Source organism: Penicillium alfredii, assembly GCF_028826965.1.
Source record: "Penicillium alfredii strain IBT 34128 chromosome Unknown utg000010l_segment0_segment0, whole genome shotgun sequence".
NCBI classification, from domain to species: Eukaryota; Fungi; Ascomycota; class Eurotiomycetes; order Eurotiales; family Aspergillaceae; genus Penicillium; species Penicillium alfredii.
Window position 1 is genome coordinate 2,261,253 of NW_026622707.1, and position 21,300 is coordinate 2,282,552.

Genomic DNA, 21,300 nt, shown 5'->3' on the forward strand with positions numbered 1-21,300 from the left:
TTTTTAGTTATCAGCACGTGATGCATCACGTGGCCGCGACACAGGGTGTCCTCGAGTCATTAAGAGCCTCCCCTTTCCCTTCCTTGGCGCCTTCGAACTAATCGGCTTCCCCCTGCTTGTTCTCCGGTGCAAGTCTTGGTGCACCTCGGTTTGCTCCTATTTGAGTTGGCTTTCTTGACTCATTTGACTCTTCTTATTACTTTTCTTCGTTACTTTTCTTTTTGTTTATTTCTTTGTTTCCAACAAAACACATGCCAAGCTGAGCTCTCGACTGCACTATGCGGTACATTAATCCATCCGCTCTCCTCGCCTCGGTCTTCCTTGCTATTCCCTCTCTATCGGCCGCCTTCTATTTACCCGGTGTCGCGCCAACCTCGTATGATGAGGGCCAGCCCGTCCCGCTATATGTCAACCATTTGACACCCGGCCTGTCGCGCGATGACCAGCTTCATTCCGTGTTCGCATATGACTACTACCATCCCGCATTCCATTTCTGTGAGCCCAAAGATGGAGCTAAGGATGTTCGGGAATCTTTGGGCAGTATCCTGTTTGGGGACCGGATTCGTACCTCGCCCTTCGAGCTGAATATGGCCAAAAACGAGACCTGTAAATCGACCTGTTCCGCAGTCACCTTCGATGCCCGGAGCGCCAAATTCACCAACCGACGGATAGCCCAAGGATACAATATCAACTGGCTCGTGGATGGACTGCCAGCCGCGCAGCTGAACTTTGACCGCGTCACCAACACCAATTTTTACAACCCGGGATTCTACTTGGGTGACTTGGACGAGAGCGGCCAGCCATTTTTGAACAACCATTTTGACATCGTAATCGATTACCACCGCGTGAGCGCTAGCGGCCAATATCGGGTGGTGGGAGTGCTTGTCCAGCCGGAATCCCGTGCTGATTCACGCGCCGTGGGGGACGCGCCACCCGATTGCGGCACCCCGGGTAATGCCTTGAAGCTGACCGAAGACGGGGACACTGCGGTGAGCTGGACGTACAGTGTGTATTGGAGGGAATCCAACACGGCATGGGCCACACGATGGGACAAATACCTGCATGTCTATGACCCGAAGATTCACTGGTTCTCCCTCATCAACTCGGCGGTCTTCGTGGTCTTCCTCGTGGGCATGGTCAGCGTGATCCTCGTCCGCGCCTTGAGAAAGGACATTGCCCGTTACAATCGACTGGATTCGATGAATTTGGAAGATCTCGACGGCACCTCGGCTGCGGTCGAGGATGGTATCCAGGAAGATTCGGGGTGGAAGTTGGTCCATGGGGATGTCTTCCGGTGCCCCAAGTCGCCGATGCTGCTCAGTGTGATGGTGGGCAATGGGGCCCAGCTGTTCATGATGACTGGCGTGACAGTTGGTAAGTGGTCCGAGTGTTGTGACATTGTTATTCTCCTTCATTGCTAACATCCTGTCTCTCAGCCTTCTCCCTTCTTGGTCTCCTCTCGCCCGCCAACCGTGGATTCTTGGCCACCGCAATCCTTTTGATCTCGGCCCTGTTCGGATGCGTTGGTGGCTATGTTTCAGCGCGAGTGTACAAGGCGTTCGGGGGCGAGGCCTGGAAACGCAACATTATCATGACTCCCCTGTTAATCCCGGGCTTCATCTTCGGCGTTTTCTTCCTACTCAACCTGTTTGTCTGGGCCAAGGGCTCGAGTGGTGCCGTACCATTCGGCACAATGGTCTCCCTGATCCTGATCTGGTTTGTTATCAGCATGCCGTTGAGTGTGGGTGGTAGTTGGATCGGGTTCAAACAATCGGTATGTGTCCCTCTTCTTCCCTTTGCTCGCACACCATAGGACGTACTAACTCAGTTATGATATAGGCTCTCGAGGGTCCGACCAAGACCAACCAAATTCCTCGCCAGGTGCCACCCATGTCCGGGAGTCTGCGGACCATTCCGTCGATTCTCCTGACTGGCATCCTGCCCTTTGGCGCCATCTTCGTGGAATTGTACTTCATCATGACCTCGTTGTGGACCAGCAAGATTTACTATATGTTTGGGTTCCTCTTCTTGTGCTACGGGCTGATGATCATCACCTCGGCCGCTACGACTGTTCTGCTGGTCTACTTCTTGCTGTGTGCCGAGAACTACCGGTGGCACTGGCGTGCATTTACTGGTGCCGGGATGACCGGCGGCTACGTGTTCTTGAACGCGCTGATTTTCTGGGCCACGCGCGTGAGCTTCGGCGGGTTGACGGGAACCGTACTTTACGTGGGCTACTCAGCTCTGATTGCCTTTGTGGTGTTCATCTTGACCGGTATGTATTCGGAGAAATCGTCTTTTGTGAACTTCGAACTGACTCCTCGCTCCAGGCTCCATTGGCTTCTTCGCCAGCTGGGCGTTTATCCATCGCATCTATGGGTCTATCAAGATCGATTAAAAGCTCCCCGCCTGATGAATCTGTCTCAACCATGGGTTTGAGGGTTGGATGGGACATTATAAGGGGAAAATATAAAGAAATCCATGTTTTTGATATCCACCAGAAAAGAAGAAAAGAAACGAACGTGTACAGCCCGAGTTGAATCCATGTAGTCATTGCCAAGCCCCCGGCTGGCCCCCTCTACTCAGCCTGATCTCCAAGGTTCTCTCTTCTCTCTCTTCTCTCTTCTCTCTCTTTTTCGTCTTTCTATTTCCCTGTTCTCCTGTTATTCTGGTGATTCTTGCTATAGTCTCCTCGCCCTTACACTCTCCAAACGTGACTTGTCGCGTGCTGCTAGATTCCCCGCCACTCCGACACAGCCACACCATCGCCCCGACCCCCCCCCGCGTCACTTCCCTTCTCTCGTCAACTGAACAGATCCTCCCTTCGTTCTCTCTGATTTGATCGATTCTTGAATCGATTCGCATGCCCTTGAAACCTATATTCGCTCGTTCACGCTTGGGTGTTTCACGATGGGGAAGTCGTAAGTGCCCCTCACTGCGCCCGCGCTTTCATCGGAGGTTGACCCGGGACCCGGGGATTCCGCAGGCAATCGAAGCTGTCGCCCTCTCAACTCGATGAGTTGCAGAGAGCAACCCATTTCGATAAGAAAGAACTCCAGCAATGGTACAAAGGTACGGGGTTCTAATTTGATTTCTCTCGGCCGGGGGAGGGGCGAACCGTCCATCGCTGCTGACACTTCTCCAGGTTTCCTTCAAGATTGCCCGTCGGGCACTCTAACCAAGGAAGAGTTCCAGAAGATCTACCGGCAATTCTTCCCCTTCGGCGATCCGTCCTCTTTTGCCAACTACGTATTCCGTGTGTTTGATTCCGATAACAGCGGCATGATTGATTTCAAAGAGTTTATTTGCGCACTGTCAGTGACGTCGCGGGGCAAGATGGAGGACAAACTCGACTGGGCCTTCCAATTATACGACATTGATGGGGACGGCAAGATTACCTACGACGAGATGCTAGCCATTGTCGAGGCGATTTACAAGATGGTGGGCTCAATGGTGAAGCTGCCAGAGGACGAGGATACCCCAGAGAAGCGCGTGCGCAAGATCTTCCGCATGATGGACAAGGACGAGAATGGCAGCTTGGATATGGAGGAATTCAAGGAGGGCAGTAAGCGGGACGAGACCATCGTGAGCGCATTGTCGCTGTATGACGGGTTGGTGTAGACAGAAGGGACTTTGGCGAATGTGGCGCAAATATGTGAGGCTTGTGATTTTGTATTTTCAAGGGGGAAAGGGAAAACCTGGAGGATCTTTGCATTTGCATGAGTTTTTGTGTCGGTATCTTCTTGTCGGCCTGTGCTGGGGAGTCTCGTGACTTGGTCTTTTTTGCCTTGTCCTCGACTTTTTCTCATCATCATCGCCTTCGTCTTCATCCTCATCATCCTCATTTTTATCTATTTCTGGATCACTCGAGATTAAGTGCGACATTGATTGACCCGTTGAAACATCTACCGCAATTGCTGTTCCAATCATGGTCGCTTTTCCTCCTCACACATAAAGGATGCCCCCACCGCTAATCGCTGCTATTTTGATCGCGCCCAACATTATTTCCAAATTCCCGTGGTACTCTTATTTGCTCTAGCCTTTTCCCACCTCTCAATGCCGACTATCTCGGCGACTTTGCGCCCCCCGTTCATGCCTTGATCAGCATGATCTCAGCGCCTCGCTGTATGCGATGCGTCCAGACGAATGCTTCGGTTGGTCCCTCCCCTTTGTTTTCTGGCGCCCACAAGGCTCGCTCCACAAGCTTGGACTCAAGACGCCAGTGGCAGCCTTGGTGCAATTCGGACTTAATCATCCGGTTCTAGACTTCTGGGCTCTTCGGTGAGAGGTGGACCCTGGTCGAATGTCAATTGTGGAGTGAAGTCGACTCTTTCCCAACGCCACTGCTGGGTATTATGTATGGTCCCATTTTAATCTAACGGTGACAGTGTGACGGGAAATCTCCCTGTTCACGATGCACAGACGCCCAAGCCTCCTGTCGCGCCATAAGGTCCTTGGAAAACCACAAATCATCGATGTTGCCACATCGATCTCGATTCCGGTCCGCCCGAGCATCATCCTCGGCATCCTCGGCATCGTCTTCGAAATCCCACGCATCAAGCCAAGAGGCTCCGCTTGTCGCTCGGCCTGGCCACTCCAGTGGGCACCACGCGCCGCTCCCACCCATTGATGAACATTTTATTCCTTCGCTTGCCGCCAAGGCCACGTCCGCCCAGCAGACCCAATTGTATGTCAATTGGTTGATGTCCGCGTTCCCCTGCTACTTCAAGGTCACGGAAACTAGGGTATCCGTTAACTGGGTCCAATATGTCTCACAACGACGCGTGGGGATTGACACCCCCTTTGATTGGGCCATCCGCAGTCTGACCACCAACTATATCGGCAACCTCTATAATGATAAGCGCTATTCAGACGCAGGACATGAGCTGTATGTTCGCTCTCTGCGTGGTCTGTCTGGTCTCCTCAACCAGGTTTCCGCCGCCAAATCAGATGAGGCCCTGGCCACCGCCATAGCCCTCGCGGTTTTTGAAATGCATACGTGCACCACCGCAGACGGGTGGATGCAGCATGCATCCGGGATCCGCGCGCTAATGCAACTACGCGGACCCAGAGCACACCTGCACGGGTTCGGTCGCGCCTTATACATTGCGTACCGCAATACTTTGGTGACCTCGGCGCTCGTAGCAGGCGAGAAATGTCTTCTGGAGAAGCCAGAATGGCAAGAACTCAACCAAGAGATTGCGGCGGACAATGCCAAGCAGCCCGATTCCTCGGTCTATACTGACATCACGGAGCGCGCTTTTCGCGAGGTTGTCAAGCTGCCGGGCTACGTGAAGCGCCTACATGATCTTTCGGGAGCAACTCCCAACGTGCAAAAGCAGGACCGACCCGCCTTGCTGCACGAGGTGCTCGCAGCGCGCGCCTCCCTGCGGGGCATCCATACCGAGTTCAGTATGACTGCCTCTACCCTTCGAGCAGGCCAAGAGGCACAAGCCGGCTTCATCGGACCCATGCCATACCATTTCTTCGAGGGGTTCGCGTCTCTGTCGATCCACGGCATCCGCTCCGGGGTTCTGCTGCTCAACTATCTTATCATTCTTCTTGATCCTTTTCAGCGGCCCGCAGCAGAAGCCGAAAACCGTCTTATCACGGATCGCATGCGTACCACCGAAGTCTCTCAATCCCATGCAAGCTCCCATATAGCACCATCGCCGCTAACGCCTCCCGGGTCACCGGGTCGGTCCCGCTTGATGATTGAATCAAGAATTGGCCCGGACACGCGCGAACCTATGACTACCGACTGGATGGACCGTATCGCCACCACTATGGGTCTGGAAGGTGTGCGCGTGAGGTTGGTCGATGATGGGTAGTATGTCTGCCCGTGTCTCTGGATGTATACACTCGGATTACTCCTGGAGGCCTCGGAAGAACATGTCTTGTTTCCCTCTGGTTGGCTTTGTACAACAAGCCATTCCATGTTCGGCCAAACTTCTTGGTGCAGGTTGGCACACCTTCCGAAGATGACTGTATAATACAGCAACTTTTTTTTTTTTTTGGAAGTCCCTTCGCCGTGCCCAAGGTGGTTCGTACCGCACCCTTGTCCCTATCCCTACATCGAATGACGTGGGCCCGGTGCTTGAGAGATAGTGATTAGAGGCTGGCAGAAAAGGGCCTAAGTACATAATCTCTATTCAGCCAACTCCAATATATAGAATTTTCTATCAGGTTGTCGAGATTTGTTTTTTTGCTCCCCAGAAACCAGAAGAAGACTAAGGCATCGGTCTTGTCTTCCCTTCATTCGTTTGCTTCGTACTATCGCTTCAATAGCGTAAGACGCCTTGACCCACTGGCATTCATATATAATCTCACATCACATCTGAACATCTCACGCAGGCTACCTATCAGCTCCTCTGCATTCTATCTGGATTTGATGTACAAGGGTATCAGGAAGATCCACGAACCTCCGTCCCCGACATGGAATGGAGGGAGGGAAAGAAAACAAACAAGAAGAGAGAAGCAAGAGAAAGGGAAAGGGAAAAAAAAGGTCCACGGGCCATTGGAAAGAAGCTTTCCAAACCTCAACCAGCAACGACGGAGGAGGAACGAAACAAGAAGAGACTCGTGAGACAGCGTTAGAACAGGTTCAAGATCGACCAAAGGCTAGCGACAGCAGCACAAACTGCAGGAACTCTGGTGTCCCCGGCAGACAGCCGTCCAATCGCAGGAGCAGTAGTGCCAGAGACGAGCAACTCTCGGAGGGCGCAGTGGGATCATCGGCGGTCGAAGAACCAGCTCGAACGCTTGCCAGACGCTTCTTGCGACTGTACGCCCGCGACGTTCGCATTCGTCGGCGGCCCGTCGGAGCCGCCGCCGCGCAGCGGCTTCGCGATGCGGGATCCCCCGAAACTAAAACTCCCGCTGCCGTCCATGGCAGGTAGACCGCGTGTGGAGCCTTGCTTGGCGGCTTCTAGGCGTTCCTTCACGGCAGTGAGCTGGGCCTCGAATCTAGTCGGGAAAAATTAGCTATCTGAAAAAAAAAAAAAAAAAAAAAAAAAAAAAAGACAAAAACGACCCGGCAAGAAACACATACCGGTGGTTGGCCTGCGTCAGTTTCTCCTGGCTTTCTTGAAGCAGGCTCTCCAGGCTAGCGATGCGCTCATTCCGAGCAATCAGCTTGCGTTCTGCAATAGCCACTTCCTTCTTCAAGCTGCTGTTTTGTTCCACAAGCTGGCGCTGCACGTGAGTCAGCTGCTCCAGGTTGCGCTCTAAGAAAGCCATTTTCTTCTGCTGAGCGCGGTTGTTCGATGACCGCAGCACGTTGTTGTACTGTTCGCGAGCGTCGTCCAGCGAAATTTCCAGTTCGACCACACGCTCGCAGCGATTCTGCAAGTCGCGCATGAGCGACTTCTTCATGGCATCGAATTCGGCGATCTGCTGTTGCAAGGTCTTGCTAGCGGCACCGTTTGTCGATGTGCGGGACTGGGTGTCAACGAGCGACTGACGCAACTTGGTGAGCTCCTCATCCTTCCGAGTGATATCGGCGCGAAGTCCTTCGACCGCAGCAGTTTCGGCGTCCTTCCGAGTGATGTAGGTCTTCTCCAACCGCTCGCGGATCTCGTCCACATCACCCTCGCCCAAGTTACGGGTTAACAGGCCCTCGTAGTCCTGCTGAAGTTCGTCCAGTTTCTTCTCCAATTCCACACGGCGGCTGTCCTGCAGCTCGCCAAACTCGCCTCGATCGTTCATGGTTAGCTCCGCCTGTCGGATGAAGCCTTGCGTCTCTAGCAGACTGGTGCGAAGCTCCACGATGTCATCCGGGGCTATGGTTTCACCTTCTGCGCTGACCTTGTGTAGAGCGTCGACGCGCTGGATCACGTCCTGTAGCTTGCGCTCGTTGGTCGAGAACACATCGCCACCCAGATCGAACCCAGCCATCATCTTGGCCATCTTCTCCGCCTTCTTCTTCTCTTTTTCGTCAAGCGCAGCGGTGGTCTCCTTTGCCCTCAGACGAACATCCAGAAGCTGCTGTTTCACTTCGTCGAGCTCGCCTGTCAACTCAGAGTTGGCTTCCCGCAGACCATCCATGGTGATTGCTGCTTCCTTGCTTTCGTATGAAACCTTCTCTAGGTGCATGCGCAGTTCATTGACCTCGGTGTTTAACCGTTCGTTATCCTTGCCAGATCGCGCAGCGTTTTCTTTCATGTTCTTCAGCTCTTCTCGAGCTTCCCGGAGACTGCGTTCCACATTCACAAGATGCGACTCTTTTTCCGAGACCTGGTCCTGTAGCTCATTCTCGCGCCGGAGGAATTCCTCCCGCTCATCCTTCTCCAACACTAGACTAGGCGTGCTAGAGCGATCCCCGACCCCGGAATCAGGACGCGGGGTCTCCACGCGAGCGGTTTCCTGGAGACGCGACGGTGTGCTCGGCCGTGGAGCACGAGCTTCAATTTTAGCTGCGCTCACTGTGTCTGCTCCCCGCGCCGGTGTCCATTGGTCCTTGGGAACACTGTCACCGTTACGCCACAAATTCACCTCGCTCTCCAGCGCTGAGATGTAAGACTCAAAATTCGTCATCTGCCCCTGCGCCTTGCGCAGGAGCTGCTTCAGTTCGGCCGGACTCAGCTCCGCGTTGACCTTGGCCTTGTTCTTGATGGCCTTGGCGCGCACACCGAACCGCAGCGTCGAAATCGTCTCCGCGTCGTTGTAGCTGCTGGGCGAGCAGTTGATGATCAGCGTTGTCCGCGAATTACCACCTAGTGACTCTTGCAGGATTCGAGTCAATTTGGAATCGCGGTAAGGGATGTGGCTTGATTTGCCATCTGTCAGAGCGTTGATAACCATGCCGAGCGCGCTCAAACTCTTGTTGATCTTTTTGGCCTCCTCCAGGGTCTGTCCACTGGCCCCGGTCTTGCCAACCTTTTCACTACCAGCCAAATCCACCAGAAACAGTTGGCCGCTTTTGGCAGACCCAGTCTCGACGTTCTTCTGGGTGACTGTGATGACGAAGATAGAGTGTGAACGAGACGATTCTTGGTTCATGTTGGTCGCCGCCACCGCTCGTGCCGTTCCTCCACGGCGCATAACCTCGTAGACCTCCTGTACGCTGGAGACGTACACCTCCAGCAACCCCTTCACATAAACACCACGGGATTTCTCCTCGTGAACGGGGAGGTTGTCGTTGTGAGGCACCAGAAGATCGCGGATCCGTTCCATGTAGATTTCCATATAGCTGACGCGCACTGTATATTCGATGTTGCTTGGACTTGTCAAGATGCTGGCGAAGATTTGCTCGACAATACGCGGAATGACACCCTTCCCCTCATCATCGTCGATATCGGATCCCATCATAGTGTACGACTTTCCGGCACCGGTCTGACCGTACGCAAAAACGGTACCGTTGTACCCATTCAGAATATCATCGACGGTGGGCCGGATCGAGAAGTCGAAGATATCGCCCTGAAGGGTGTTCATGGGGAACACTCGATCGAAGGTGAAGGACCCCGTGCCCTCTCTGGACTGAAGATCCCATCAGCATGTTTGCCATGTTCCGTCCCTGCTCATTATCTCCACTCACGTTGATGTTACATGACTCCTCATTCTCGAACTCAACAATCGGCTCACCCCCGGAGGACAATTCGACCTTGTTCTGCGGGCGAAACCGGGCAACCACTACAGGCGTGGGTTAGTTTGACTCTGCTCCCGACCCCTTGACTGCCTGGACTGTGTATTTGGAACGGCTTGCATACCCTTAATGGTGTTCGACCCCGCGGACCTATTTGAAACTCGCGGTTAGTGACTACCGAGGCATTGGGCCGACTATACTTACGCCATATTTGCCGCTGTGATTCGAGTTTCCACAAAAGTAAAGTAGGAAGGAGACCCCAGAAAGGGGCAGGCGGATCCCGAACGGCGACAAAAGGCGTGTGCCGGAGAAGTGGGAGCTGCCTGTGCGGTGCGGAGGGGGAGATGATCGGGGGGGGGGTCAGGGGGAGGCCCAAAAGAAAACGCTTGGCGGGGGAACGAAATGAAAGCACAGCAATACAGCTGCGATTAGAAAAAAAGAACAGGCAGCACAAGCACAGCCAGAGGGAGGAGGGGAGAGATGAGAAAGTGGATTTGTTGACAGTCGCCCCGTTTGGGAGTCTTGGCCGACCGCCTCGAAACCGCCTGTCTTCAAGATGGACCGCTCCCTCTACAAACTCCAGTCAAGCCCAGAATATCAATCATAAATCATAACAAAAAAGCTCCATTTTCGCCATGCACGAAACTATGTAACGGGCCTCGACCTTATGCAGCCAAGGATATATCACAAAAAAAAAAAAAAATCAACACGCCAGGCGCCCTAACCCCACGCTGTGCAGATCAAATGGCCCAGCCGAACATGGTGCTTGACCCTGGGATGGACATCGCACTCCGGTCGACCAATTTGAAACGGACATTGCTTCTGCTCACAATTATCTAGTCTTCCCAGCTCTTTTCAACCGTCTCCCGTACCCGCTTGATGTATTCCTTGCGGTTGTCCTTGTAGAGATTCGACGCCTCAACGTTCGCCGGAGATGAGGTGTTAGGGTCATTCAGGAGGCTGCAAGTATGTCAGCAATCTGCAAGAGTCTCCCAGTCAGCACTCAACATGAGCGACAAAGATACCTTTGGATACTAGTCAGGATGGCGGCAACGTCATATGTGGGACTCCACCGGTTCTGAAGAATATCGAGACAGAGCTCGCCCGTTCCGTAGACATTGGGGTGGAACATTTGACTGATAAATTTGACACCGGGTGGCTTGTTGGGATACTGCTCCTCGAAATTCATCACCAACCGGAAGGTGCCATCCTCGAAAGGTGTGTCGGCGGGGCCGATGATGACGGCATTCCTGATCCAATCTCGTTAGCACGGTTGGATGGCATCAAATTTCCGGGTACTAACCAAGTCATAACATTATCAGCAACAGGCGATGCAGATACGCCGGCGGGAGGGTCGGTTTGCATCCGCTAGAGTCACCCGATGTTAGCAAGGGTCAGCCATTCGCAAAGAGCACTAGGGGGCAAGGGACTGAACGGATCGTTTCAAAAGGACATGACAAAAATTAAGCATAATGAAATCGCGTATGAGAGAAAAGAACGCGCGCTCAGGAATGCCGCATCCTCAATCCAGGTGGTGCGTACCTTGAAGTCCCGCATAAGACGACGGCGAGCAGAGGTAGACATGATGGGCCAGGAGACACAAGAAGGTGACAGTCGAGGGGGAGGAGGCCGAGAGGAATCCAAGACCATCGATGGCAACCTTGGGAGTTCAGTAGAAGAGCGGGCAGCTGGAGGGGGCAAGGCGGGGGAAATATCCCAATGGAGAAACCATCTCAAACAGGAAAGACACCATGCTGACTCATAGCATTCATTGATTATGTCAGACGTTATGTCATAGCTTTGCATCACATGATCTACAACAGCCTCGGTCTAAGCGGTTATAGGCGGGCGGTTCGCGGATGTACTTTAGGTGAGTATCTCTCTCTATTTTATCTCCCTTTCCCCCTCTGTCCTTCTGGCTCTCCTGGCAAGCGTCATTCAAATATAAAATTTGGACAGCAAAAATGATCTCCCCTGTTGCACTGTCTACTCGTCTTCCTCAGCGGGCTATCCCCGCATTTCGAGGCCAAAGGGCATTTAGTTCCGCACGCCCGTTGTTCAAGGAAATTCAGGATGCCTACATTATCAGCGCCTCGCGAACACCAACTGCTAAGGTGAGATGAATTTGAAGCATAACAAAAGAATAATGAAAAAAAAAAGGATACTGACGTCTAATCTCGCCCAGTTTAATGGTTCCTTCGCCTCCGTGTCGGCACCAGAGCTAGGAGCAGTAGCCATCAAGTCCGCGGTATCCAAATCCAAAGTGCCCGTGGAGAAAATTACAGATGCATATATGGGAAATGTTTTACAAGGGTCAGTTGGCCAGGCTCCTGCCCGCCAGGCGTCTATCTTTGCTGGCTTGCCTCCAACAGTCGAAGCGATGACTGTCAACAAAGTATGTGCATCGGGTCTGAAGGCAGTGGCGCTCGCCGCCCAGAACATCCAGTTGGGGCTGGCTGAAGCCCAAGTGGCGGGTGGCATGGAGAACATGACTCGCGTTCCCTACTATATGCCCCGATCGAGCCAGTTGCCTCCATTCGGGGAGATCAAGCTGGAGGACGGGCTGATTAAGGATGGCCTGTGGGATGTGTACAACCAATTCCACATGGGCATCTGTGCTGAACAGACCGCAAAGAAGTATGAAGTTTCACGCGAGGATCAGGACCAATATGCCATCCAGTCATACGAGCGGGCCCAGCAAGCATGGAAGGAGAACCGTTTTGCAGACGAGATCGCCCCAGTCACTGTCAAGAGCAAGAAGGGAGACACGGTGTTTGAGCGCGATGAAGGCTACGAGAACTTGCGCATCGATAAGATGACGACCCTGAAGCCCGCCTTCCTGCGTGACGGGACGGGCACTGTGACGGCGGGCAACGCCTCCACCATGAATGATGGTGCGTCAGCCCTGGTTCTGGGAAATAAGGATCTCGCCCGGGAGTTTGGGGCCGGTGGTCGTGCACTGGCTCGCATTGTATCCTCAGCTGATGCAGCCATCGACCCGGTGGACTTCCCGGTGGCCCCCGCCAAGGCCGTCCCGATCGCACTGGAGCGGGCGGGCATCACCAAGGATCAGGTGGCAGTGTGGGAATTCAATGAAGCCTTTGCGGCGGTCATCAAGGCGAACGAGAAGGTCAGTGATTCGTTTTCTCTTTCTATCAGCAGCATATCACTCATACGTCGGACAGATCCTCGGCCTGCAAAATGCGCGAGTCAACATGCTGGGTGGTGCTATCTCCCTCGGCCATGCTCTTGGCAGCTCTGGTTCTCGCATTCTGGTCACCCTCCTCCACCAGCTTCAGCCAGGTGAGTATGGCGTGGCTGCGATCTGCAACGGTGGTGGAGCAGCAACCGCAATGGTGGTGCAGAAGCTCGATCAGGTGAACTGATGGAGTCACATCACTGATACCCTTTGTTGTCTGTATATAATGTGCGAATGCCCAATTTGTTACAAAAAGAAGAAGAAGAGAAGCGTCGACGTAGAAAAATCACCCCGTGCACGGACCACAAGAGGAATGCTGCTCGGCCCCACCGGGTTCATCAACATTTCACCTTGCGACTTCTTACACTTTGCTGTGCATGTGTGTGCAATGTCCGCAGTGGGATTCTTCGATCCAGAGCCATGCCAATTCCCGTGGAAGTTTCTTCCTCCCCCTCTTGCCATGACGCCCTGGCATGGTCATCCGATGGAGAGCTCGCCGTTGCCACGGGAGAGTATGTGCACATTCTGGTAGGTCTGCTGCGGGTGGTCGTGTCGGTAATCTGAGCTGATCGCGTAATAGACACCCAAGTCCCCGGATAACGGGGAGCACGACGGTACCGCAGATGGATGGAACCTCACTCGCATTCGGGTCGACGTCTTTACCGTCGCCGAGTGGTCTCTTATCTATCCGCAAAAGCACGACGACTTCTCCCTTTCAATTGAGCAGTCGCCGAGCACGGTAGTGAGCTTATCCTGGTCTCCACCAGGGGTCGCCAAGTTTCGACGCTGTGTGCTGGCTGTATTGACCTCGAATTTGCTACTGTCCTTGTGGGAGCCCTTGGGCCTCAAAGGCCAATGGGCACGAGTCGCTGTAATCAACCACGCACTCCATCCCCAGTTAGCGCCATCCATAGGAACCGGTGGTCGTGAAATACGCAAAGCGCGAATCCGGTCTTTTGAGTGGTTTGCGCCTCTCAAATTCTCGGGAGCCACCACCGATCCAACTTATGAAAGTCGTTGGGGAATTCCCCTGCTTATCGTCGCCAACGACGTCAACGACGTGATTTTGTTGCAGGTGCGCAGATTGCCGGTTCTGCCAACATCTTCCAAGCCTTTCAAAGTCGATATTCTTGCCCTTTACTCGCTCGACAACCTGGAGGGACAGTATGGCGCGGTCTATCCAGGATCGCTTTTCAAGCAGTCGCTGAAGATTAAACTACGGGTTCTGTCAATAGCTTGTGGCCCGTGGGTCAATTCACCGGCAGGCCAAGGCAGTGTATGTTCTGCGATTGCAATGGTGGCGGCAGCGTTCGGGACGAAGCTTCATACCCTCAAGGCCACAGTGACTTTAAGAGAACCCAATGACGACGAAGAAGGCTCACCCCGATATGAGGCAACAGCAGAGCTGACTGATCATCCCCTTTGTGGTATCAGCCAGAAATGGGCCAAATATCAAGTTACTGGACCACTGGAGTGGCTACAGACGGTCTGGCTCACGTACACTGGATGAGACTACTGGATACTAACCGTCATTCATAACAGGCACAATCTCCAACCCGTGCCTTAGTCGCGTGTATAAATGCTGGGTGCCTCACTATTTCCATTCCTCATTCGGTGTACAGTGGAACAGACTCGAATGTTGATTCTGTAGAGATACGCGAATGGCCTTTCTATGAGCCCGAAGCTGATGGTGCAAGGGAACCTCAACCAAGGCATATGGAACCCATTTCAGGTAAATTTTAACCCCTGTATCTTCTCAAATTTGACTGATCATCTCTAGCTATGACTACCTCCACAAACGCTGATACCTGCACTCTCCATTTGGGGACCCCTGGCGGGCTTGGTCTAGCGACTAAATTCCAGCAACATGGGGATCCGGGAGCCATGCAAATACCGCACTGGAAGCAGGTTGTTGAAGATTTCCGGGAACGATACGACCTAGATCGTGACTTGGGAGGTCTCACAGTAGCAAGGATTTGGGGACTGGCATGTCATAACGGCGTGACTGCGGCCCTGTTCACTCGACATCCGACGAACATGGTCGAGTATCGTGTCGCCGCGGACGACCGCTCAACGATTATATTTTCCTCGGATGATGAAGCATCCCCCGTCGCGCATAAAGAGCGAGGAACTGCTCGTGATCGGCGAGAGGTGGCTATTCGTCTTGTGCTCTCCAATTTTGCCAACAGTGATGAGAGTGATCCAAAAACCCAGCATCTGGTATACCACGCTGCCTGTTGTGCCATAGTAGACGAGCACAGCGAATCCCTCCAAACCCAAGCTCGACAATCACTGGAGCGTCTAGTGACTGTGACGGGTGCCGATCTAACGGCAGAGATCGCTCAATGTCATCAGGGGTCTGCCTCCATCCCCGCGAAGTCCCTGGATCAACTCACAGGGCCCGGCGGCCATCTCTTTGAACAATGCGAAATATGCAACGCCGGAATCGGGTGGTTCTCGGTCCAGGAGGCGCAGTGTATGAACGGTCATTTGTTCAGTATGCCATACAGTGCTACCATACAGACGCAAGAGCTGACTTGATTTGAATCTCTAGCCCGATGTGGATTGACTTTCTTGGCTATCCAAGAACCGGGAATATCCAAATTCTGCTCCAGCTGTCGGACGGAATACCTCGACGAGGAGGCCATTGCTCGCACACGCGGCGTGCCCCTAGCACCAAGTTTCCGCAGAATCTTTGAAGCGTTTGATACATGCCTTTACTGCGATGGCAAGTTCCAACACAGCGTCTAAGATTTACAGAATGGCACAAGACAGATTCATATTGAGTCAAAGAGACCTGTTATGTTAAGCCCAGAAGCGAGCCCACGATGGGATTCCATTCATCCTCCCACCTTCGAGAGCTCTCTTTCTGGGCACCCGCCCGAAGTGTCTCTAGCCTGCGATCATCGCCGAACAGCTCGACCAACCGGCCCGCCAGCTCCGCTGAGCTCCCGAAGCCCATTCCGTTGACCCCTTCCGTCACTAGCTCGGGCCATGCTTTGAAGCGGCTCCAGCCCACCACGGGCAGACCCGCGCCGAACATATCTACGACTTTCATTGGAAGATCTACGCCACTACTGCTGGTGTGCAGACTCACTCAAGGGATGCGGATGCCAGCAGCCGGGCATAATCCGGTACACTGAGCCACGCAGTCCGAATCGTGACCTTGGTGAGTTTGCCTGCCTTTTCCAGGGCGGCAATCTGTTTCAGGTACATTTCTTTCTGCGGACCTTTCCCCGTGATGATGGCCAGGACTTCAGGGAGGTCTGGCTGGGTCGTGGTGGCCAGTTCCGAGTATTGAAGGAGAGCATCAATGAGGACCGAGAAATCTTCGTCTGCGGTCCAGGAAGTTGAACTAACCAGAGTCCGAAGGTCCTCTGTCTTCAAGGAGGTGCTTATCGCCGTCGTCTCTGGCAGTGTCGCGAGGGACTCGGCCCGCGCGATAGGATCTCGGATAGGGCGGAAGTGGCTGGCAGGTCGGTCATGCAAGGGTAGGACAGGAGCTTGGAGATCAAACTCCTTTTGGAGAACGGATGCCATGGCATTCGTCACGCATAGATGAGCCGAGGCTGATTTGCAAAAGATCTTCTCGTACCATAGTGACAACTTCACCAATGGATGGCTTGCGCCAAGCTTCAAGGCAAGGATAGAGTAGCCAAAATTATGCCAATCAATCACGAGTCTGGTCTGTCGCAGAAAACAAGATATTGAGGCCACTGCCAGGGTGGGAATAGAGGGGGGGTTCTATCATGACCGCCAGAGGGAGTCAGTATGATTCCCAGAAGTATAACATCCACAAACGCACCTGAACGAGTAACCATTTGGAGGGATTGGTTGTATACGCAAGACACCTCCAGACACACGCAATCTGAAATAGCACCTTGAGGGGTCCGTAAATCATGAACAGAAGCTTGTTGTTTGTCTGTAAGATGGCGGGGTGTGGGTGAAGCGGGACAATGGCGATGTTGGGGTGCGATACGAGATCGGGATGAGGGTCCGATTCTACCATGGGACCAAGTCAGAGTGGATTCGATGAAGCTTGGATATTAGCGGCGCACCTGTGTATCCAATGAGGACTACCTGACCACCACGACTCGCAATGCTCAATGCATGATATTGCATGCGCGGACTGCGACCAATGTCTCCCAGGACCAGGATTTGGACACTGGGCGGGGTTTTTGTCGGGGAAGGGTCATATTGTGACGGGAGAAACAAGATCAAGACAGTGAGCGCGCTAGACAGGCAGAAGGCCACACTGATGAGAGACTCGATCATATCGAAGGGAGATCCCCAGGATGGCCTGGGCAGCAAGAGAGGAAGCTCAAGCTCAAATGCGGGTAACAGCCGAGGCTTCGGGCTTTCATTAACCCGAACAGATCGCATAATCCGGCTTTATACTTCACTTCTCGGGCACTTTTACTCCTACAGTTTTCTATAAATATTCATTCTATGTAATTTAGATTGGTAGTACAAGACTCAGAGTGGCCGCAATATGGACTCACCTGATGTCCAACAACAGAGAAGTAAACATTATAGAGAAAATGACATGAAACTGAAAATGAATAAACAGATGAGTAAAAAGGGTATTAAAAAAGGGTGGTGATCAAATAGTAATAGTGATTTTAAATAGAGTAAAGGTTGGCCAAAAAGGATACAGAATCTAGTCTTTACTTTCTACGCCTCCTAAAGCTGCCCGGCTGAAGCGAGGCTTAATGGCCTGTAGTCTCTAAATATATTCTCACCGAATAAATGTAATTGTGCTCAAGACAGCAAGCCGACGGTGCTCGAAAGCTCGATTCACGAGAACCGATCCATCGCGGCCATTACTATATCACCCGTGTCTAGGACCACAGTTCTAGACGCGAGATCTGTACCCAGGCGGCTTCAGCAACGAAAGGCGTCAAAACTTTGCCAACGCAAAGACACCGGTCATCATCATACCGTAGAGCAGAAATCGCCATACAGTACTCCCAATAGCTCGGGTACCAGCCACTTTTTTACCAGTCAAGGATCACAACGCAAAAGCTTGGTTTGTCATCCAGCATCCCTGGTTCCTTCTGAATAATTCGAGGAAAAAAAGAGACTAAAAACCGTGTCATGTAGATATCTCCAGGGCTATGGATGTTCAAATTTGAGACGCGAAAACGCATTACATAAGTCGCGATAAGATCACGTGCAGCCCCTGACCCCCAAGGTTCTCAGCGCAGATGTGGCCCTCGAGTGAGCTTCGACAGGCACTTATCCCAAGACTCTGGTGCCCGGAGCCTGATTGTACAGCTGCTGGCGACGCAATGCGGTGTGTTTTCCGATCCCTGACCACCTAATCTGACCTTGCGACCCCGGACTCCCGCCGCTCCGATATCTTGGCGCTCGTCCCCTTTCCTGTCCTGTCCACCGCGCACCCTTCTGTTCAATTGCGCGAACCACCAGCATTGAAGGACCATGTCCACGGGTGCGCCGATGAACGTGGATCTTATCCCGCCCCCCAATGGACATGCGCATGGCCATAGCCGAGGGCGCGGCCACTCTCGGTCCCCTCGCTGGACGCAGTCTCCGCTCTCAACCTCCGAAACTCAATCACCGGGGCCGAGTGATATTGTGAATTCAAATTACACATACAGCCATGCACCACAGGCCTCGCTGGGCAGCCAGCATCTACATTCTCACTCAATTGACCACCACCATCACCACCACCACCATACCCATAGTGTGTCCCTTCACCATGATGCACACCATGCCCATGAGCCGCACACCGTGCATGATGCCGACCTGCTGGCCTCGGAGTTACTGAAACAGGAAGGATCTAACCCTGAGCAGATGTAAGTAACTTGGGCCGCTGATTCAAGATATACACTAATAGCTAGTTGCAGCCAGGAGATTCTAACCGGTACACTGATTGCCTTGCCGTGGATCGCGCTTTCCTGGTACCCAAGAAAGTGCGCGCAGATTTGCAAACCTGGGGATGGTCCTATGGCAAAAGGTGGTTCGCCGGTTGGGTCTATTGGGCAGGTTGGACAGAGGACCTGCGTGTTGACCGCGATCACTCTGCTTCTTTTTGGCGGCGGGCAGATCTTGCGCAATCATCGCGGAGGCCCGGCGGGTCTGTCTGTCAAATTACCCCCAATGAACATTAAGAGCGCCCAAACCTCATTTCTTCAATTGTGCTCGATCGGGCTACCCATCTACGCAGCACTCAAGGTCGGGGGTTTCCTCATTGCCTTTTCTCTCCTCCTGGCCAGCGCATCCGGAGTACCCAACCTGGCGAGCAGTGCTCCTCGCCCCCAGGAAAAATATAGCCGAAAGGTTATGTCTGTTGCTCTTCTGGTGATAGTTATGTTGGTGAGCTTCATAGGGCTGAATCAACACTGGGATGCATCTCCACTCATGGGATATACCGCGCTTCTGGTCTCCGTCTTCGTCATTCCCCCCCCATTTCCATCCGTTCGCCATTCAGGACCCATCCCGGAACCTGGTCTTGTGGCCCAGTCGCTATCCTCGCAAGCCAAGCCCTCGGGGTCCGACAATCCATCGGTCGTTGTCACGACTGATGCACCACTTGCTCTCGTCTCTGGAGCTTTCTTAACATGCGCTACTGTAATTTCCTCCCAGGGTCTTGCCTTGGAACTGTCGGACTTGATATATCTCGGAGTCCCTGCCAGTCTCTTCGCAATTTCTTTGATGATTCATTTCCCCCCGGGTCTTCGTTCCGCCAATAAAGCCGGTTTGGGTATCTGTACCGGTGCTGCAGCCTTTCTATCTTCACCACACATTCGCGATGATTTCCTAATTGCTTACACTGCGCGTTGTATTTTGGCCGCTGTATCCTTTTTCGCCGCGAGAATGGATGACAGTCATTTACGGTCAGATGCGCATTCGCATAGCCACTCACACCATCATCACCACGGCCATTCGCATACCACTTCCGAGACCTCGCGGATCACTAAGTGGCTGGTTCACCGCAGTGAGCCATACCCCTTGCTCTATAGCATCCTGAAGGAGAAGGATTCTCGCAGTATCTTTTACTTCATGTGGTAAGCCATGACTTCGTTCAATGTTATAGAAAGACTCCGCTAACGGTTCGTCTAGCTTGAACTTCTGCTTCATGCTTGTTCAACTTTCATATGGCTTTTTGACCGGATCTCTGGGGTTGCTCAGTGACAGTATCCATATGTTCTTCGATTGTCTTGCGCTTGTTGTCGGGCTTTGTGCAGCCGTCATGAGCAAGTGGCCGCCCAATGCTCGTTTTCCTTACGGTTATGGCAAAGTGGACACATTGTCTGGATTTGCCAATGGTATTTTCCTCATGTAAGTGCGCTCCGCATAAGTACGCCCCGTTTTAGTCTCCTAACAGCAACCAGGATCATCAGTGTGGAGATTATCTACGAGGCTGTGGAACGGCTGTCATCCGGGAGTCAAATGCACCGTATTAGTGAGCTCCTGGCTGTCAGCATTGCTGGTTTGGCGGTCAACCTGGTCGGCATTTTCAGCTTCGAGCATGGTCACGCTCATCATGGCCACGACCACGGCCATGACCACTCGCATGGCAATGAAAACATGCACGGGATTTTCTTGCATATACTGGCGGACACGCTGGGCTCTGTGGCTGTAGTGATCTCGACTGTCTTGGTGCACTACTCTGGATGGGCGGGCTACGATCCCCTGGCCTCGTGCTTCATTGCTATCTTGATTTTTGCCTCGGCTGTTCCTTTGGTCAGCAGTACTGCCAAAACCTTACTGCTGGCCTTGCCGGCCGATACCGAGTATAATGTTCGTGAAACCCTGGCCGGGGTGAGCACTTTGCGTGGTGTGGTTTCGTACACAGTCCCCAAATTCTGGTTGGATGACACCGGAACGGTCTCGTCGGAACATAACCATAACCATCCGCATGCACACTCCGGCCACAGCCATGGTCATCACCATCACCATCACCATCATGATCACCATCATGATCACCATGGCCATGATCATCACGATCACGACCATGACCATGACCATGAGCAGAAAAGTCAAAATGTCCTCGGGGTGATTCATGTCATTGCCTCACGCGGTGCCGATCTGGAAGATGTCCGTCAGCGCACTGTTACTTTCCTTCGAGAAAAGAACATGGAAATTGTCGTCCAAGTGGAGCGGGATGGTGATGGACGCTGTTGGTGCGGCGGCGGAAACAAGGGCTCTTGATTGGCACCGGTCACTCTGCCAACACTTAACTCCCGTCGAGTGAAGACTTCCATATGTTTGCAGTTTCGCACTATCAGGCTTCCCCCGCTCGCATCAACTCTTGTACAAACTGCATTGGGATCGGTTCACCGAGTGCATACACCAATCAGCCACATATAATACCCTTTTCTTGTTTATAAAAATTCACCATGCATTCGAAACAGCACCTAGCCTTTGAGCCCTTGTCACACCTGTAGGCGGAAATTGAGCCGTTGTGCTACAAGGCCGACTTATCTTTCGGCTGCTACGGCATTTCAACTGGCACCCTTGGCTTAAGACCCTGCATGAAAGCACTTCGATA

At 52.9% G+C, this 21,300-nt stretch overlaps 9 protein-coding genes across 9 annotated transcripts; 6 read left to right on the top strand and 3 right to left on the bottom strand.

Annotated features, from left to right (window-relative positions):
* Positions 1-278: 278 nt before the first annotated feature.
* On the top strand, positions 279-2,398 carry NUU61_008378 (transmembrane 9 family protein; the record flags this gene model as incomplete). Its single annotated transcript, XM_056658903.1, has 4 exons — positions 279-1,374; positions 1,437-1,774; positions 1,840-2,275; positions 2,331-2,398. 4 exons carry the CDS (start codon positions 279-281, stop codon positions 2,396-2,398), a joined length of 1,938 nt encoding a protein of 645 aa, XP_056509196.1.
* A 512-nt stretch (positions 2,399-2,910) lies between these two features.
* Positions 2,911-4,449, top strand: NUU61_008379 (EF-hand domain-containing protein; the record flags this gene model as incomplete). Its single annotated transcript, XM_056658904.1, has 6 exons — positions 2,911-2,921; positions 2,987-3,072; positions 3,146-3,611; positions 4,040-4,125; positions 4,266-4,281; positions 4,389-4,449. 6 exons carry the CDS (start codon positions 2,911-2,913, stop codon positions 4,447-4,449), a joined length of 726 nt encoding a protein of 241 aa, XP_056509197.1.
* A 26-nt stretch (positions 4,450-4,475) lies between these two features.
* Positions 4,476-5,831, top strand: NUU61_008380 (uncharacterized protein; the record flags this gene model as incomplete). The annotated part of the gene is made up of 1 exon (XM_056658905.1): positions 4,476-5,831. One exon carries the CDS (start codon positions 4,476-4,478, stop codon positions 5,829-5,831), a length of 1,356 nt encoding a protein of 451 aa, XP_056509198.1.
* A 900-nt stretch (positions 5,832-6,731) lies between these two features.
* NUU61_008381 (putative kinesin family protein (KinA)) lies at positions 6,732-9,792 on the bottom strand (the record flags this gene model as incomplete). The annotated part of the gene is made up of 5 exons (XM_056658906.1): positions 6,732-6,966; positions 7,052-9,477; positions 9,536-9,630; positions 9,708-9,733; positions 9,788-9,792. The coding sequence occupies 5 exons, from the start codon at positions 9,790-9,792 to the stop codon at positions 6,732-6,734; spliced, it is 2,787 nt and encodes a 928-aa protein (XP_056509199.1).
* Positions 9,793-10,419: 627 nt separating this feature from the next.
* On the bottom strand, positions 10,420-11,167 carry ubc2 (E2 ubiquitin-conjugating protein RAD6; the record flags this gene model as incomplete). The annotated part of the gene is made up of 4 exons (XM_056658907.1): positions 10,420-10,543; positions 10,609-10,833; positions 10,887-10,951; positions 11,126-11,167. The coding sequence occupies 4 exons, from the start codon at positions 11,165-11,167 to the stop codon at positions 10,420-10,422; spliced, it is 456 nt and encodes a 151-aa protein (XP_056509200.1).
* Positions 11,168-11,547: 380 nt separating this feature from the next.
* NUU61_008383 (thiolase family protein) lies at positions 11,548-12,969 on the top strand (the record flags this gene model as incomplete). The annotated part of the gene is made up of 3 exons (XM_056658908.1): positions 11,548-11,697; positions 11,769-12,713; positions 12,769-12,969. The coding sequence occupies 3 exons, from the start codon at positions 11,548-11,550 to the stop codon at positions 12,967-12,969; spliced, it is 1,296 nt and encodes a 431-aa protein (XP_056509201.1).
* Positions 12,970-13,202: 233 nt separating this feature from the next.
* NUU61_008384 (uncharacterized protein) lies at positions 13,203-15,533 on the top strand (the record flags this gene model as incomplete). Its single annotated transcript, XM_056658909.1, has 5 exons — positions 13,203-13,310; positions 13,363-14,268; positions 14,325-14,514; positions 14,563-15,279; positions 15,337-15,533. 5 exons carry the CDS (start codon positions 13,203-13,205, stop codon positions 15,531-15,533), a joined length of 2,118 nt encoding a protein of 705 aa, XP_056509202.1.
* Positions 15,534-15,582: 49 nt separating this feature from the next.
* On the bottom strand, positions 15,583-17,165 carry NUU61_008385 (chitobiosyldiphosphodolichol beta-1,4 mannosyltransferase; the record flags this gene model as incomplete). Its single annotated transcript, XM_056658910.1, has 4 exons — positions 15,583-15,856; positions 15,880-16,526; positions 16,588-16,784; positions 16,841-17,165. 4 exons carry the CDS (start codon positions 17,163-17,165, stop codon positions 15,583-15,585), a joined length of 1,443 nt encoding a protein of 480 aa, XP_056509203.1.
* A 1,059-nt stretch (positions 17,166-18,224) lies between these two features.
* NUU61_008386 (metal cation transporter MSC2) lies at positions 18,225-20,960 on the top strand (the record flags this gene model as incomplete). The annotated part of the gene is made up of 4 exons (XM_056658911.1): positions 18,225-18,601; positions 18,653-19,813; positions 19,869-20,087; positions 20,141-20,960. 4 exons carry the CDS (start codon positions 18,225-18,227, stop codon positions 20,958-20,960), a joined length of 2,577 nt encoding a protein of 858 aa, XP_056509204.1.
* Between the last annotated feature and the right edge of the window lie 340 nt (positions 20,961-21,300).